This window comes from Chinchilla lanigera, unplaced genomic scaffold (genome assembly GCF_000276665.1).
Source record: "Chinchilla lanigera isolate Chin_1 unplaced genomic scaffold, ChiLan1.0 scaffold00041, whole genome shotgun sequence".
Lineage (NCBI taxonomy): Eukaryota > Metazoa > Chordata > Mammalia > Rodentia > Chinchillidae > Chinchilla > Chinchilla lanigera.
The window spans coordinates 3963131-3982614 of NW_004955442.1; the positions used below are offsets into that span (position 1 = coordinate 3963131).

Below are 19484 nucleotides of genomic sequence, written 5' to 3' on the forward strand. Positions count from 1 at the left end.
CAGCAGACACACTGGTCTTATCCTGGCTCCTGTCACTTGCCTGAGGTCAGCATGGACAGGTATAATGTGTAGCTGTGGGAAGGGGAAGCTTTCCTGGTGGTATCTTTAAAGAGTCCTCACTACAGCTCTTCGGGAGAGAATTTTGTTTATCTCCCAGTTTTTGCTGTTTTGGTCTCACAGAAGAGTCAGTGTATTTTCTGATTTTTCTGCTGAGATTCCCTGCTTTACCCTTCACAGCAAGTATGCAACTTTCTACGAAAAGAGTTATTTTCTTCGGGTGACCAGCCTCTGCATCAAAGTCAAGCAGTTCCTCCTACATCTGGATCCCAGGGGTAAGAATTTGTGCTGTATTAAGCAAATCATTATGCTGGAGTGGGGGACAGAGGAGTGACAGGACCAGCCTTCCCTGTGAGAATCTTTCGAAGTGACCCCATGTGCCCACAGTGACTGTTGAGACCAAGAATAAGACACGTCAGAGAAGGCAGAGAGCGTGTAAGGATTGGTCCACTCGGTATATTAACACTGAGGCAGAAAGTGCTTGGGGAGGATTTGTGGGAGGAGCCCTTTTATGTGCTCACTGGCCCCCAGTGACAAGAAGCCTCTTGCCTGAGGTTATCAACACGTCATTCTGGTGAAGAACGGTGCTCAGAGGGAGGCCCCTAGCAAGTTTGCTTTCCAGCTCCCACTAGTGAATAAGTAAATAAAAGCCATTCCAACACAAGTTTATAGGACCCCACCAAGAGCAAAAGAGGAATACAAAGGCATGGGAGTGCTAAAAAAGAGCAAACTCTTCCCTCAGAATGGGAGGGAATGCCAGGACTTCAAGGCCAAACGTTCATCTCTGCTCTTAGAACAGCCATGCCAGGAGGACAGGCAGGAGGAGCATGGGCCAGGCCACCAGGAACCCTGAAACACAAGAGACAGGACAGTCACATTTTGGACTGTAGGATTTAATAACACACACAAGCTGTCCTCCTTGTCATTTGCTTCATCTGGCCTGGGTTATAATCGCTGCAAATCATGTAGTAGAGGCAAAGTTGTCTAATAAACCAGTTTTTCTTTTCCGTCTCTCTTTCTCCGTCTCTCTTTCTCCCTCCCTCCCTCCCTCCCTCCCTCCCTCTCTCTCTCTCTTCCCAGTGTCTTTCTCAGTCTCTAAATTGCTCTGGCTGGGCCTCAAACTTGGTGATCCTCCTGCCTTAGTCATGCAGAGTGCTGGATGATAGGCTTGCACCACCGTGTCCATTTTATTCTGGATACAGAAAGGCAGATTGAGGTAGCTGGGATCATGTGACTGAAACTGACTAATGAAAACGTGGATGGAAGTCATCTATGCTATCTGTAGCCTGGTCCTGCAAACCTCTAACATAATGCTTTATGCCTTCTCATCTACCATCTGGGGCCAGCTGCACAGAACTCATGACAGGGCTCACAGGGGATAGTGGAACTTCCAGAAGTTATCAGAAGCAGTAGGAGCCTGAGTTTCTAGGGACACCTAGGAACAGAACAGTACCTCTTATTGATTTAGTGGGAAATTATACTGTTGTGTAAAGGTACAGAGGATTGGGGGTCATTTGTCACAGCAGCTAGAATGACTTATACTGGAGAAGCACTAAGATACAGGAGTTTAAAAGCGTTGCCTCTGAGGCCTGAATAATTAGCTTAAAATTTCAGTTCTACAATGAGCTGGGCAGTTCTAGGCTGGTAATAAAATCTCTTTGTGCTTACGTTTTCCTGTATGCAAAACAGAAATATTAATAGCACCTCATAGGACTTTTGTAAGGCTGAAGTGGACCAATTTATGTCAAGCATTTAGAACAAAGCAAGGCACATGGTAAACCACACACAGCAATGGTTTGAAAATTTGACTGTTAGATCTGGGAGACCTGTGATCACATCTCTTTTGCACATCACCATCTATTTAGTGCTACGGAAGGGCAGAGATCCTGGATGGTAGTTGCCTTGTATCAGGGCCAAGGAGAAACATGTTCCCAGTCCCTCAGCACTATCAAAGTATAGCATCTCCCCTCCCTCCCAAATTCAAAGTTACTTGCCAGTGTCCTAAAAGTGGGGAGAGGAAAAGTCAAATTTTCAGAAACACATAATTGTATGACAACCAGGTTATAATGATGAAACAGATTTATGCTCAATTAATTCTAAAATCAGAAATAACCAGGAAATAGCAAACTAGGAAAAACAACCAGGGCCCTCTTGTGGTGGTCTATTACTCAGCATCATATCTATTTCCTTTTCTGAAAGACCCTAAATTCAGCCCATCTTAGAAGTTAATCAATTCAGGACATTCTGCTGGGAAGCCACACTGTGGCTAATTAGAAGGATTAATGGAAATGAACAGGTCCTGAGGTCTCAACTTGAAGATGCCTCTACCCTAGTTGGGAATTTAAGGACAGAGGAAACTTTTCAGGTTGCTAACATAGATCATTTTGGAGAATGGCAAAATCTTCACTATATGCTTTCTATTTCATCCAAAGTATTTTTCTTCGATTTGTGTGCTGTTAAACTCCACTCATTCATCAAAGCCCCACTCAGAGGTTACTGCCTGATGCAGTTCTTTCCTGACTGTTCCCAGTATGGCTCACTGGCTGTGCTCCTTCTGGGCTGCCTACTTGCTTGTCGCTTATTTGCAAGTGTGCCAGTGTCAACTGTGCAATGAACTGTTGCTCCCTCTGCCTGGGGGCTCAGTTCCCCTTGTCCATCTGGCTTCTTTCTTTCATTTGGTTAAATACTACTTCTTTTGATAGTTATTATGACTCTTGCCCATCTTTAAATTCATTTTTCTTTCCTACCTTAATAACAAAATCATCAAACACTGGTTGGGCATGTGACCACCCAGAAAAAGATTGCGTTTCCCAGCTTCCTTTGCAACCAGGTGTGACCATGTGGCTAAGCACCAGCCAGTGAAATGTAAGTGGAGGTATAAGAAGGTGCCAGCTTCCTAGGAGGTTCCCTAACACTCTACTTCTTCCACCTTCCCTCCATCCTGACACCTAGGTGTCAAGGTTGGGGCTCTGGCTTCCATCTTGGACCATGTGGATGATGGTCTGGTTCTAAGAGAACTAGTAAAGGGATAAAATGGAAGGTGCCTGGCTCTTTAATGACTGTGTGGTGCTACCATATAAACCTTGGACTTTCAGCCTCTATATTTCATTTCTGTGTAAGAGATAAACATCAATTTGATTTAAGATCTTACCCACACTGGTAATACACTATCACATGACCTTTTAATTCCACATTAAAGAAATTTATTTTTTATTGTCTATATCTCACTCTGGAACATAAGCTCTGGGAGGGTCAGTACATGGTCTGTCCTGCTCACTAAGCTCACTATTGTGTCTTCAGGAACTAGAATAATGCCTGGCTCACTGGGAGCATTTGATGATATTTGTTTTCAAATGACTCTCTCTTTTGCTGTACTGTAGAACCAGTATTGGGTTTGACTCATTCCATATGTCCACAGTTCTTAGCACAGGGCCTAGCACACAGAAGCTGAATCAGTGTGCACAGGATTGAAAAGGGTACGGAGAGGGAGTTGGACAGTTGTTTGAAAGGCAAAAGGAAACAACATACCTGCAGTACTGGGAGTCCCACTCAAGACACCAAGAGCCTGGGCTCCTATGGATGAGAACAGAAGGTGAGTTTCCTTGGTTATGCTCTGGTAACTACCACACTGTGGATGCTGCAAAGCCCTCCTGGGCCCAGTCCCCACAACCACGGACTATCCTCAAGGTGCAGGCGTCTATAGTTACCCAGTAGGTACTTTTCTAAAAGCAAGTCATACATCTTAAACTTTATCCTCCTAAGAGATTTGTGAGGGAAGTGTCTTTGTCCCCACTTGACAGTGAGAAGACTGAGACTCACAATGGTAAGTGACTTGCCAAGTTGCCCTTGCCCTCTAACAGCAGAGCTGGGATTTGAACCCCACATGAGGCTTCAAGTTGAGGGATCAATAACAGGGCAGGACAACTCAGGGTAAGTCTTGCTCCTGAGACAGCCTACATCTGCTCACCTGGAAAATGGGAATAACAACAGTGTTTATCTCCTTGGGCTGTTGTGAACATTCAAACAGCTAATGCACACAAAGGTGTGTAGCACGGTACCAAGCATAAAATATTGCTATGATAATTCTATTAATATTGCTACATCTTAATTTCTTTAGGGCAAAAAAAAAATGCTTTAGTTTCTGTTGGGTTTCTTGACTCCTCCATTCTGATGGGAATAAAAATCACTGTAGTACCATGAACATATATGTATGATGGATGGAAATTTGAGGAGAAGCCAGAAAGCTTCCCCACATCACACTCCAGGATACTGTACCACAGTCACCAGCAGAAAACAAAGTTACACTTAAGTAGGAGTTAGGACTTAGGCTTCACCCAAAAGGGACTGAAGTATAGGGATTGGAAGCAGCTGGAATAAGAAAAAGGCCCCATGCACTGGAATCCAGCTGGGCTGGTTCAATCCTAACTGCTGCCACTCATGGGCAGAGTGACCCAAGGTGAGTCCCTTTATCTCTATGGGCTTTGTTTTCTCATTTGTAAAATAGACACACTCATGGAAGGATTAAGCAAATGGCTGACTACAACAGCTAAGCCAGGTCTCCAGCACACAGGAGGCCCACCACAAATGGCAATGCCATTCCACATCAGGGAAAGGCATAGAGTCACCTGTGGAGACTGGACTGAGGAGGCAGAAAAGTCCTGAGTAGTTAGCATTGGTTACCCTGTGCATCTGTGATTAACTGTCAGCCCTTGGCCAGTTGACCTTCTCATGAGGACTCAGCCACTTACCTCTCCGAGTGATGGGTCCCAAATCGAGAACCTTGGCTAGGTCAAGGGCCAGTACATCACTGCGAAGTTGATTTCTTGAACAAGACTGTGAAGGAAAAGAACTATTATTATATAACAAGAGATACGTGCAACTGATCTATCTTGATCCATCCATCCATGAATGCATCCATCTATCCATCCACCTATCCACCCATCCATCTATCCATCTTTCGAATAAATACATATGGAGACCCTGTCAGGTGCTGTATCCCTGCCACAGGCAGCTCAGGGCTAAACACTGGGCCCTTTCTTCCACATGATGGTAGTACTTTTTTTCTGATGCTGTACTTTTTTCTTAATCAAGAGAATTCACCTGTCATGTCAAACAAATCTGGGTTTGAAATCTAATCTCAGCTCTCTTTTAGTCTTGTAGTTTGGGATAAATGATTTTGCTGCTGTATGATGATGAAATAGGATGTACCTGGTTTTGAAGACTAGAACAAAGAGAGTCGGTGCCTGGGACACTGCGCGGCAGGGAGTACCAGCCTTTGGGCTGGACCCTGGCTGCACAGGTGCCCAGCAGGTGGGCAGTCGGCACCCGGGAAGCCACTCGGTGGCATGCGCTGGCACACGCCAGCCCTCAGGCAAGCCACCACTGCCACGTGGCCGAGAACTATCATGGTACAGAAAAGCAATGACACAAATGGCCCACCATGCACCAACCATGGAGGCCCACCCAGGGACGTGCGTGAATCATCCCAACATGGAGAAACCACTGGGAATACATGCCACACAACAGGCCTCTCTTGCCCCTGCCATTGAGAACCAGAAAGGTCCAGAGTCAGTGGAGGAGCAGCTGCTGAACAAGGGCTCAGAGAACAAGAGAACACAGGCTATGCCCAAAGACTCAGAGGTCTAGTTGACCAGGGTCATGAGAGCCGTTTGGAAGCTGGAAACCAGGAGAACCTTGCGCAATACCTGGGGAGATCCCCTGGAAGCCATTCTTCCCCTGACAGTACAGGCTGCAGTGGAGGAGCATGTGGAGCTCCGGAGAGGTCTGCACCAAGATTCCTGCTGCCTGTGCTGACGGTTGGGGAGAGGACACTAAGTGGTTGCAGAGTCCCAATGCACTGGGAGGCTGGAAAGAAAAAGTTACCAAAAAATGGCTTTTGCTCCAGATGGCTCACTTGAGATGTTAGTAAGAATTGCCTCCTCAGTATTCTATAGCCGTGACAAGGAGGAGGCCAAGGAGAGAAAACAAAGAGATCAAGAAAAAGCAGCTGCTTTTGCTGCAGCACTAAGAGAAACAGACCCTAAGTCCGATTCTTGGGGCCCCAAGAAGAATGCAAGAACTGCATTCATCTGCTACCACTGTTAAAAACCAGGCCACCTCAAGCAGACTGCCCTAAGAAGTCCCCTGGGCCATGCCCTGAATACAAATGTGACCACTGGAGATTGGTCTGCCCTCTGAAGCGGAGGCCCCAGAGCTCAGACCCATCCTACCAGTTAGTCTAACAGAAATGAGGAGGCCCAGGGCATACTCTGCCTTCTCCCTCTGGCCAGACTGTCATCTCCATGGAGGAGCCCCAGGTAATCATGACTATAGAGGAAAAAGAAAACAGCCTGTCACTAGACACAGGTGCAAGTCTCTTGGTCCTTTTTTTCAATCCTGGCCTTCCTTTCAGCTGTCACACCTCAGTGAAAGGAGTCACTGGTGAGGAGGTAATACGCTATTTTTCACAATCATTAGGCTGTAACTACTTGTTAGATCTTTCTTGGGTATCTCTGTCTTCCTGAGAAAACACTTTGAAGATACCATCATGTATTACAGCAGCCATTGATATTTTCCTATTAATCTGTCCATAACTCTGTAATGTTTGTATTGTTCCTATGCTATTTTGTAAATGGATATATGTTTATTACTATGTGTTTCCTACAACAACCATTGAGAATAGTCAATGAATATTCAATTGGTCACTCATGTATAGCTCCATTTATTTTCTTTAGATGCCACTTTGAAGATACCAAAGTGTAGTACAACAACCATTGATAATAACCTACCACTTTTGTCTGTAACTCACTATTATTTGTCTATTTGTTTTCCTGAGAAACTATCTTGTAGCTAACAATATGTAAAACAACAAACATTGGTAATTTCCTACCACTTTTTCTGTAATTCAGTAAGCCCCCCTATTACTATGTTATCCTTCCTTTGTTCTTTAAATAAAAAAAAAAACCTACAAAGACTAGCACAAAGAATGTGTGCAATATATAGGCACATAGTAAACACTCAGCAGATGCCAACTCTTCAAGGCAATGCCCAATGGAGATAAGAATATGGCCACTAGAGTCATGGGTCAGCTGGGGTGCATCCCAGGTCTGATATTTTTTTAATTTATTTTTGTTTTAGCACTGGGTATTGAACCCAGGGTTTGCATATGCTAGGCAAGTGATCTACCACTGATCAACCCCTCTTTTTGAGACAATGTCTCACTAATTTGTCCAAGATGGCCTTGAACTTGTGATTCTCCTGCCTCAGCCTCCCAAGTAGATAGGATTTAGAGAGGTGTGCCACAATGCCCTGTTCCAGCCCTAATACTTTCTAGCTGTGCATGGTCCTTGAGCAAAGGGCTTCTCTAAGCCTCATTTTTTAAATTGTACAATGAAGTCAATACAAAAATCTATTTAAAGGGTTGTTGCAAGAGTTCAATTAGATAAGGCATGAAAAAGTTTTGGCAGGCTACTTAGCAGAGTAAGCACTGAACAAGTCAACTATGGGATGCATATTTCTTATCTGAAATGCTTGGATGCAGAAGTATTCTTCATTTGGGAGTTTTTCTGATTTTGAAATGTTCAGAGAGACTTTATTGGTTGAACATCCATAACCTGAAAATCTGAAACCTGAACCACTCAAAAATCTAAAAATTTGAACATCATGTTGACCCACAAAAAGCTTTGGACTGCAGATCATTTTGTATTTCAGATTTTTGCATGAGGGATGCTCAACCTGTATTATTATAATCATTCAAAATATGTCTTGTGTCAAGGAAAATCGATCTGCCTCCTGGGGACAGAATAATTGCTGTGAGTGGGCTTTCAAGATCCTTAAAGTCTATCTATCTACTCATTCTTCCTTCTGCCCTCTCTCCCTTTCTCCTTCACATTCAGCCACTCATCTATTTTTTGATCTCTTCAGATATCTATCCAACTAATCTACCTTTTCCCATCTATTCATCCATCCGCCCATCCATCCATCCATTCATCCACCTTCCCAATAGATCGATATGGAGAGGCTGTTGGTTGCCAGGCTTCATGCCAGACTCTGAATTGTCCAGTTCGAAAAGACACTCACTGGTTGGCACTGTTCATTAAGGGAGTCACAGAGATGAACCTCACAATGCAGGAAAACTAGGTCATAATTTCCAGCAAACTTGAACATCTGAACTGAGAACCGGCTCTCTGAAGACACCCCATTCTCCTCCACAGAAATAGTGGAATCATGTTGATTCGGACAGCTGGAAGGTGGAAAAGGGCAAGCATTGAAGAAAGTTCCACAGCCCACCCCAGTTCCTCCATCATGGCACCACAGACTTTCTATTCCTCTGTTTGTTCCTTAAGTTCACATGCTGTAAATTATTTGGGACACAGTCTATGAATGAGAAAGACTGAATTTACATCCAACACAACCCAATTTCTAGCTAAATGATCCTAGGTTACTTAACCTTAGTAAGCCTCAATGTTCTTATGGAAAGGTGGAAAAAATAATATCCGCCTCACAGAGTGGAAGGGAATAGATAGATGATAGATAGATAGATAGATAGATAGATAGATAGATAGATAGACAGATACATACATACATACATACGTACATACATACATAGGAAAATAGATAGGTAGATAGATAGATAGATAGATAGATAGATAGATTGATAGATTGCTTAGCACAAAGCTTGGGACACAGCTAAGCTCAAGATAAATATCACCAAATAGTATTACTATACTTTGAAACATGATCTAGAGTTATGTATTTTCCTTTGTCTTTGTCAATTAATGTTATGGAATATTTTGTCCTATAATATTTGTCATGTCTTTTTCATGTTGATCAATGTTACCATCTGCATGATAGTCTATCATTGCTTAATTTATCCCCTATTTTTTGAACAGTGAGCCCACTGCCAACATTATAGAGAATACCAAAATGGAAAACAATTGACATTCCTTTATTCTGTCCATCTATTTTGTATTCATAATTAATGCTAAAATATCAGGAGTTAGATTCCTGGGTCAGAGAATGTGGTTACCATATGTAATACTGAATTTTTTCCCTAAAAGGCAAATCAGTATACACAATCACCAGATATGAATGAGATGACTATTCTCCCCCAAACTTTGTAAAGCCCAAAAAAGCATATGAAAGTCACCTGATACCTGTTTCTGATGATGAAGTACTTCACAGGGTCATCCTTGTGTTCAGAGGGGGTGGCATAGCAATTCCTCAATAACAGGTTAAATCGGGAGGTGTCTCCTCTCTCCAAGATGGCACCCACATAGAGCATGGATTCCACTGACAGCACGACTACATCCCCTTCATAGGGATTTCTGTAGCTCTGGTCTTGGAAGAGGGCCACTCTGACTGTGAATTCTCCCTTCCCACCCAAGCTGATGTTCAGGGAACTGAGACAAGGAGAACAACAGCAGAAACATCAGGTTTTGACTGAGAGAGCAATATAAATCAACCCCTGTACTTGTACAAAATTATAGAAAAAAAGCACATAATTGACCTCTAAATAAACCATTCAACCATCCATTTAAGTGGAGTGTTTACTAGCTTCTAGGCACTAAAGTTGACACATGAACAAGTCTGTCTCCAGTATTTGCACTGATTCTCCCTGCACTAACTTTTATTCCTTATATACACTAATCTTTATTCCTTACATTCACTTAGTTTATGTTTCGGACCATGTATCACTCACTTAAGAAAAAAGGGTTCGTGTACTCTGTCATCTTGTTAGAGGATGAGATTTGGGATCAGTTCTGTGGGTTCACAATTTTTATCCTTAGTTTCATCCCTGTGCTCACAATCTTCAGTTAAACAGTATTTTAACAGAAAAATTGTGTGTGCATGTGTGTGTGTGTGTGGTGCTAGAGATTGAACTCAGGGCCTTCCATGTGCTAGGCAAGTGCTGTACCACTGAGCTGCACCCTCAGCCTCCATTTTGATTCTTTATGAACCATAGGTCCCAATACAGTATAGTTTGAAAACCACAAAACTTGAAAATTTCTAACCCTTCTTATTCTTCCACTCTGTGAATCTAGGAAATTATGAAGGAATGGGACATGCAGTCTGGATTTCTAGACTTCTAACAGCTCAGGAAATTCCACAACAAGTATAGAAATATAAAAAATTTGATTTAACAGGGCCCTTCTCCAGATAAAGAATTACAGCAATGAAAAAAACAGACAACAACTCTGCCTAGATAGAATCCCATACAAATTGCTTTGGTATGGACCAAGGGACTGTTTATCCAAACAAAGGCAGCTTCAGTTCAAATCTCAAATCAGCAGTGAAGTCTTCTGTTCTCTACCATCCCATCCACAAGGCTTAGGTCCAGACCCCATTTTCTGCTCCCAAACACCCCATGATTCTCCTGCATTGAGTTTATCTCACTTGTAAGAAACTGTTGATATAATTATAATTATCTGTTCAGTGCCTTTCTTCCACAAGGAGAATACTTTCTTCAGGTTATGGTTCCTGGGCATATTTACAAGCACCATTTCCTGCTGCAGCATTGCTTCATAATAATAATCTTTAATATGTGTGGAATATTCCATAATATAAAATCAACAAATATTTGTGGAATGAATGACTGAATAAATGCAAGTTCCGAAAAGGTGTTGCTAGCATTGTGTGGACACCATAAACTATGCCAGAAGTGAGTGTGTCAAAAGTCAAGGTTATGAGTCAAAGGGCAAGGGTCAGTGCCATACCTTACAATAGGCTGAAGTGCAGTCTGGAGGCTGACCTTCATGTCCAGGGGGTAGGCACACTGGAATTTGATGTTGATGAGCATGTCTCTGATGATGAAATCCGTGGCCAAGGACAAGGTGTTTTTGTAGATGGCATGGGTTCCATTTTTCTTTGGAATAAAAATGGAGTCACATATACATCTGCATGGGTGTGTGTAGGTCTATCTCTAACTCAGATCTATCTGATTCCAGAGTCAGTGTTATCAGCCATGCAGCTATCCTGCCTTCTGACCTCAAGGAAGTAAAGGGGCCTCTTCCTCCTTTCCCTGTGGCACTGACATTTTACGTGAAGAGGAATGAGGAGCTTAGACTAAAAACTAGAGCAATGTATGACTAACCCTGGCAAGAGTCAAGGACCAACATGAATGAACCTCTGTGTACCTGTCCCATGCCAGCCTTAATTAAAATAATCATAGTTAGGACTTACATTGACTAAGTTCAGGTGGCCACCTGACCTAAGCTCTTTACATGGACCAAGATGTATGACCTCACATAACCTAGAGGGCTCACAGAGGCTAAGTTTCTTGCCCAAAATCTCATAATTAGTAAAGTGGGTCCTATCGCCTGAGACACACCAATTTACCTCCAGAATGTTCCCACAGGCACTAGCCTGGACAGGGCTGGTCACAGATATCCAGTTGCCATCCTCTCTTTGCAAGATGCTGCTGCAGTTCCGATCACTCAGGTAGGCTAACACCACCTCCCCAAAACCCAGACTTCCCAGCAAACACTTGTCCATCTTCACCTCGATCTCACTGGCCCCACAGTCCAACTGAGGCTGCAGACTTTGAATATCTGGAAAGTGGAGAGGGAGCTTGGTAGAGTGGACAGAGATCCAGAAGCTGTGAGCAGAGGTCACTATGCTCACCAGGAGGTTGGGTAGACTAGAAGGATCCTGAGACCCAGGTGGGATTCACACTGAGCCTGGCAAAGACCTCTGGTCCAAGATTTCCAAGCATTCTGTTTGCAGGCTTGGCTGAGTTCCCCTTGGGGACTGGGATCTTTGGAGAAGCAAAACGATTCTGCATTCCAAACTAGCATCAAAGCTAGATACACTCTACTTTGTGAAACCAGCCATTGATTGATTGATGGATTCATTCATTCCACAAATATTTCTTGAGCGTCTACTATCTGAGTTCTGCCCCAGGAATCTGCCTTTTTCCCAAACATGGAGATTCTAGGTATTTGTGTAACTCTCACACTTGTAGAGTTCCCATCTTCAATACTTTTGTCAATACTAGGTTAAGCTAGATTAATAATACTAGTTAGGTTAATAATAACTAGGTTAATAATACTAACACTAGGTTAATCTTCAATACTAGGTTAAGCTTGCCCATGCCAGAACCAGTTCCTGAGGTTATAGTCCAGAAATTTCTTCCAACTCTGGCATCTCCTGCATACAAACCCTTTAGCCTTAAAGCAAAGATATAGCAGCACCCAGAGTTTCCCCACTATTTCAGCACCACACCCCTGACTTCATCCACACCTTTTCCTGACCCTCCAAAGCTCCCTCCTCCTTCCCTGCCAACCCAGGACAGCAGCCACCATCCCTGGGAGCTGCTCACCAGAGCCACTGAAGTTCTGTTTGCAGAAACAGCCCCAGATGCCGTCTTCAACACGGCACTCTTCCTGAGGACGGCAGGCATTCTCACACATGTCCAGGGTGGTGGAAGGGTCTAGGAGATGGAGAATAGTAGAAAAGGTTCAGGATGCAGAGCAAGGTAGATCTGAGGCCCCCAAGTTCAACCCCTCATTCCAGCAGTACACTGGAGTCTTGCTAACAATGTGAGATTGGTAGGTTTCCTGATCCTCCATCCAGTGGTGTGACAGGGATGCTGAAACTGCCATCAGATCACTTAGTACAGGCCAGGCACTGTAACTGTCCATATGTTAGCTCGCTCATTCCTCATGGTGACAATGTGAGACAGGGCAGCAGGATAGCTGAGTTCATTGATGCCTGGCTAGCAAGCTTGGGTTCAAATTTCAGCTCTGTGATACTGGGTGAGGAGTGTCCCAGACCCATAATCTGGGTAACAGAGCACTTATTTAATGGAGCTACTGGGAGGAATCAACATGTTAATACACTTAATGTCATCAGGATACCAGTGGGTATGTTGTGAATGCTATGCAGTCGCTGTTACTTTGCTATTATCCAGTTTCTCAGATCAGAAAACTGAGGCTCTGAGAGATAAAGTGTGCAAATGAAAACAAAATTTGAATGAGTCTAACTTCTTAATATGCCGTATGCACAAATCAGGAGATTTTACTCTTGAATCATAATTTCTGGCTTCACTCAAAGTGCTGGAAGGGCTGGTAACTGTCAGGATGCTCTCCTACCTGCTAAGCACTGGGAGAGCTGAGTGGAAGCTGCTGTAGCTGCTTGGTCTCCTATTAACCAGCTCTCCTTGCTCTATGAGCCCCAGGCACCCATCGGCTGCCCTTCCGGCAGATGCTACTCACCTGTGCAGTATCTCAGATTGCACGTTGGGGTGGACTCCAGCTTATACACGTGGTACCCACCCTGGCAGGCCTTCACCAGCACATTGGTGTTCCAGAAACAGCAACTTCCACTCCAGTGGGCACAAGCAGTGCGCTGGACGATACCATCACCAAGAAGCGGGTGGGTCCCATTCAGCCACATGGGTGCATCTGTCTGGCACTGGTACACAGGGACACAGCTCTCAGACATCCTCACCCCTCCTTCACCCACAAAGCGGTACCAGCCACCCAAGTTATTATCACAGGTCCTGTCTGCCTCTGTATTCTCTATGCTTCGGGAGGGGTCATCCAGAACAGTGTGATTCTGGCAGGGGTCAAAACAGATCTCAGCCTCTGGGGTGCCAGGTTCTCCACAGGCCAGGTCTTGCCCATAGGAACTGGCTTCTCTGGTGTAACCTGTGAAAGGAACAGAGCATGCTTGCGTTTCCTGAGCAACTCCAGAGTCTACAGGATTTTAATTCCCCCCGTACACTCTCTTTTTCATGTGCTAAGGACCTTGATTGAAACCAAAAAGCATACACTTTATGAATGAAACATCAAACATCATCACCTTGGGGGTCAGAATAATCGGAGAGAACTTTCTGTGGTACTTTATAGACATTAAGAATATTTGGGCCACCGTCCTGCACAAACCCCATTGCCCCACCCAGAGTTACAGAGAGGTTTCTGTAGGGCTGCCCCAGGCATCCCTGCTTGTCCAATATTTGTTTTCCACATAATCATAATGCAGACTCACTGAGGGTGGACCTCCAATATCAAAAGGAAAAAAATAAAAATGAAATTTGTGATAGTGCTCACTTCAGCCCCACATATATTGAAATTAAAGTTGTTGGGAGTCCATATCCCCAAAGTATTCATAAAATTGTACAGTTTTTAGTTTCTTTTTTTCTTTTTTAAAATTTTATGGAAAAAAGGTAAAATAAAATTTCATAAGATAACAGGAGAATAACAACAGTTACTACATCACATATTGTTATCTTTAAAGTAGTTACTCATAGTAAAAGATATAGGCATAAAAATTCTCCAATCGATATTAGCACAGACCTTTCCTTTCTATGAATTAAGAGACACTAATAGTATAGCTGACTTCATTTTTCTCCCTTTTCCCTTCCTTCCCTCTTTCCCCCATCCTAGTTCCTTTTTCCTTTTAAACAGTTTCTACCTATTTCACAATATATGTTGTACATTTTAGACCTTATTTACCCTTTCAGTTTCTCACACCAGGGAGACAATATGATGCTTACACATGTGAGTCTGATTTATTTCACTTACGAGTATGGCCTCAATTTGCATCCATTTACGTATAAAAGTTTCAAGTTTATCTTTCTTTATGGCTGAACAGTAATCCATTGTATAAAAATACCACCTCTTTTTAAACCATTCCTTGGTTGATGGGCATTTGGATTGTTTCCAATATTTGGCTATTACAGACTGTGCCACTGTAAACACAGGTGTGCATATGTCGCTGTGGTGTGATGTTTTTGATTCTTTTGGGAAGATACCAAGAAGGAGAATAGCTGAGTCAAATGGAATCTCTCGTCCTAGTTTTGTCTTTTCTTTGAGGAATCTCCACCCTGATTTCCACAGTGGTTACACCAGTCTCCACTTCCACCAACAGCAGAGAAGGGTTCCTTTTTTCCCACAGCCCCGCCAGCATTTGCTATTGGTTGATTTCTTGATGACAGCCACTCTTTCTGGAGTAAAAGTGAATCTCAATGTTATTTTAATTTTTGTCTCGCAAATGACCAATGGTATTGAACACTTTTTCATATATTTATTTGCCACTTGTATTTCTTCATCTGAGAAATGTATATTCATCTCAGATGTCCATTTTTGGATGGGAGTCTTTGAATTTGGGGGATCTGGGTTTCTTCAATTCTTTGTTTTAGATGTAAGTTCTTTGTCTGAGGGACAATTTGCTAAAATTTGTTTCCACTCTGTAGGTTGTCTTTTCACTCTGTTGGTGATTTTTGATTTGCAAAAGCTTTTTAATAAGATGAGATCCCAGTTGTCGATTCATTGAAGTATTTCCTGTGCAGTGTGGGTTTTTTTCTGTTGAGTACTCTGATTAAACATGATTGCTTTGTACAGAAAGGATAAACATGGGTTCACTTTTTGCATTGTCTCTTTTTTCTTTTTTCATTTTAATGTAACACACTATTTATTTATATTAATAAAGAAAATATAAAAAACACTCTTCTTAAGTCTATGAAAAAAAATAAGATTTAGAGAATAGAGAACAATAATAGTTAACATATTGTGTATAATGATCTTAAAAGAGTGTTCAAAATGTTCCTGAGAGTATAAGTCATAGATAAAGAAAAAAGACTCTCTTACAAAGAAGAAACTAACAAATAGGACAAAACTTTTTTTCGATGAAGAAAGAGAAACTAGTAGTATGAATGAAACAAATTAGCATACATCTTAAAATATTGTTGTTTTACATTCTTATGATTCATGTCAGAGGGACTCCTTAGAAGAAGAGATACTCAAGCTTTTCTCACACATGTATTTGTTTTAAGAAAAGAAACCACTATCCTTGTTGTTCTTGGATCCTTTCCTGCATGCTCTGTATTTTCCCATCAGAGAACTCATTGGGCTGAGTTCTCTGCCCCGTGCCCGCTCCGTGAGGCTGAGTTGCACTCCAGTTTGGAGCCTGAGATTCTTTCTACAAGTATTTCACTTGCCTGATTCCTACAGAGATGAGTGCTGATGATGAGTCTCAGAAGAGCTCAGTCCTCTGCCATGGTGTGGAGCCAGCAGGCATAGAGCTGGATTGAAAGCCAGCCTGCCCAGCAGTCAGTTTTACCCTTCATCCCTTCCTTACATCCCTACCTTATCATACCTCATCTCCCCTGAATTCTTTTCTGAGAAAAAGGAAGATCAGCAATCAGAAATGGTCCTATCAGAGACCAGAGACATGAATAAGTCTAGCAAATGAGCAAAGTGATAACAGGAGAAAATTGGTAGCACAAGGCGACAGATGATTTAGTTCCTCATTTTCCCTTCCCTGCTTTCTGCTCATCCCCAGACAAGCATGGGGAGCTATTCTGACTGGCTGTCTTTCCTTTCAGGCAACTTACCTGTTTGGCTCTGTGACACTAATTTGATTCCCTTTTCTTGTATCACGTTCCCTTTGACCACCAACTCTGAGTCTTTGCGTTAGACCCACCTGTTCCTTTCGCTGACACAAACTGCTGTTTCTGGATGCCCTGCTCACTCCCCAGGTCCTGCTGGCCACCTGTGATGCCAGGTGAGCAGAGTACTCACCTTGCTGTACGGTCAGTGCCAGGACCAGAATGCAAGGGGCCAAGGTCAGCCACAGGAGATCACGGCCTACCATCCTTCCTGCGAGGTGAGGCACACACCTTCACTCCACAGTGTGCACACTGGCCATGCAGCTGCAGGAGAAGCAAGGCCCATGTAAGGTCGAGGCACCCTTGCATGCAGGAGCAAGACAGGAGCTCACAGCAGTTCACACCTAAGGTAGGACACAATTTGCTCTAAGCTCTGTCCATACTTTCTCTCATTTAAGGTTCCAAACCATCCTACAGGGAAGGTGATATTACTGACCTCTATTACAAAAGAAGCATCTGAGATTCAGGAGACATTAATCCAAGCAATATGCTGTAAACCTCTCCCATGTTAAGTAGCTTGGTGATGGCCATGATCTCAGAAACAAAGCTGCTGGCTTCCTTCACAAAGTGCTAGATAGTTTCCAAGCAGGAGGGCGTTGCAGAAATGGGGTGGGATGACAGGAGTAGGGAATTTAACAAGGGGATGAAGTTGATAGGAAGCTAAGAGCTGCCAGTCTTATGGAATGTCCTAGAGAAGTCTCAGGATGGTCCCTGTTTAGGATGAAGTAGAAGCTGCCTGGAAATTGATGGAGGCAGAGCAGTATAGAGCCTGTTAATGCCTACAGACAGAAATAATGACTTCCTGTCTCTGTTTTATGTGTCAGGTCCTGCTAAGAGCTCCCAAAAGGTTCTCTACACATGTAGATAAAGGTGGAACCGCATCACACTGAGCCCTGTGATCCTTGCTCTTAACACGGAATCTGGCACACAAGAGCTGCCTGGGAAAGATGTAAAGAATGATTGAATGAATAAATGAGTGGATAGGTAGAAAAGAAAGAGTTTTGAAAAGCCTGCCAGCACTCAAATGACACTCTTCTGGGAAGAGTCTTCTGGGAAACTCTCCTTGAGAAAGCAGCTCTTGGGATGATTTCTTGCTGCCCCCGAGAGACTTTCACAGGAGAGAGTCTATTTCTAGAAGGGATATCATGGCTACACTCTGAAAGGGTCGGGGGCATGGGTCTGTAATTATAGGAGATTTGGCCCCAGATGAACATCTGTCTTTCTGGAGGGAAGGGTGAAGGCGACATCTGCAGGCTTGGAGCAGACAGCCAGTGGCTGGAATTATGCTTGCTCTGGACATAGAGAGATTTCGAGAGCACTTAACGATAGCTAAGGTCCAGGTTTCTTGCTAGGATTCTGAAAGTTCCCAGAAACAAGCAACCCTAGCACTTGCAGTGGGTCAAGAGAGTGAATCAGGGTACTCAAGGAAAGCTTGCTGGGCCACAGAGCAGGACTTACCTTTGGGAGAGAACCCAGAACCTTCCTCCTCCTCCAGCTGACTATGGGAATGCAGCCTGCTGTGGATTGTTTTTTATTGCTATCTCCTACCCATGTGTCTCTCCAGGATTGGTGCATAGGTAGGACTGGCCTTAGTTTCCCAGGCACACATTGGACGTAGGTAAGATAAGTGATTTCCCGAAAGGGATGGTGAAAAAAAAAAAGTGCCTTTGCCCTTTCTCCCACGATATAAACAAGTCTTTCCTTCATACAAATGTTTCTCTATAAACAATTGCAATATGTACTGAATGGTGACTACCCTGAGCACTGTCAAGCTCTTTGCAACCATTACTTCTCACATTTAATCCTTAAAATAAACCCATAAAGCTGGTGCCATGTTTATTCCCAGAAACCAAACACTAATGAAAAGGAAGTTTAATACTCAAAGGAAAGTGGAGAGAAATCAAAACAGGCTCTTGTTTGCAGAATGGATTTCCAATGTACCTTGTGCTCCTAGCTAATTACCTTGGAGCACTCCTGCATCAAGCAGCTTGGGGCCCATGACAGCAGGGTGAAAAATAAATAAAGAGAGGATATTTCCAATTCCTGAGCCTTACATTCTACTTAACTGTAGAGATTTAATGCTGAGGCAGTCTGGAATTGAGAACTTGTCAGGGTGACTCAGAATGGAGAAGACCACACCAGGCTTGTGGACAGAATCAGCGTTAGCACTGTCTCTTCCCTGATCCATTCCAACATGTGAGCTACTCGAGACATGGGAAGGCACAGAATAGAGAAGAGGCTGGAGAAGATCTTGGATCATTAAACTCCAGGCTTGTACGGGGCTTCCATGACATGATGGAAATCATGGGGTTAATAAAACAGTCGATGCTTTTGCAGAACAAGTGACCCCTGTCTTTCCTCTGTTGCTCTGGGATTCTTTGAGGAGCCAAGGTTACTAGAGATGAGGAGTGTAGGGGATCTGTGGTATTGTTCCCTAACACCTTCTATCAAAACTTCAATTTGGACAAAGAAAAAATGCTACTCTGGGTGCAGATGGGGAAAAATCCCCCCAAAGGTGGAACTCACAGGAACTGGTTCAACTACATAGCCAGCTACCTCATTCAGTTTAGCCAGACACTCGCCCCAGTCTCGCCAGTGGTCCTGTCTCACTTTCTCCATCCTTATAAACCATGTCTGGAGCAACTGTCACCCCTCACCCCATCATTCCTGGTTGATATCCTGAATCCACAGCACCTGACTTTGATCCGTCTCCTATTACTGTATAAATATTTGCCTCCACTTCTCTCTGCCCTCCTCCTGGTTCTCTTCATCCTCATCCTCTTCCCCCTCTTCCTACTCCTCTTCATTTTTGTCCTCCCTCTCCTCATTCTCCTCCTCCTCTTATTCCTCCTCTTGACTGTGCTGGGGATCAAACTCAGGGCCACTTGCATGCCAGGAAAGCACTGTATCACTGTTATATCTCCAGCCCCATCAGTCCCCCATCCAACGTATGATGAACTCCTCCCCTTTTGCTCTTCTTTTTTAAAGATTTGTTGTATTAAGTCATTTAAGCTGAAAGATAACATTGCATTTTTAT

At 43.4% G+C, this 19484-nt stretch overlaps 1 protein-coding gene across 1 annotated transcript; it reads right to left on the minus strand.

Moving 5' to 3' along the window:
* Nucleotides 1-706: 706 nt before the first annotated feature.
* Gp2 (glycoprotein 2 (zymogen granule membrane)) lies at nt 707-18024 on the minus strand. The gene is made up of 11 exons (XM_005391123.2): nt 17906-18024; nt 16581-16711; nt 13272-13706; nt 12377-12487; nt 11395-11606; nt 10773-10921; nt 9213-9458; nt 8137-8299; nt 4806-4890; nt 3586-3630; nt 707-906 (listed from the first exon to the last, which is right to left on the minus strand). The coding sequence occupies exons 2-11, from the start codon at nt 16651-16653 to the stop codon at nt 848-850; spliced, it is 1578 nt and encodes a 525-aa protein (XP_005391180.1). The 5' UTR covers nt 16654-16711; nt 17906-18024; the 3' UTR covers nt 707-847.
* Between the last annotated feature and the right edge of the window lie 1460 nt (nt 18025-19484).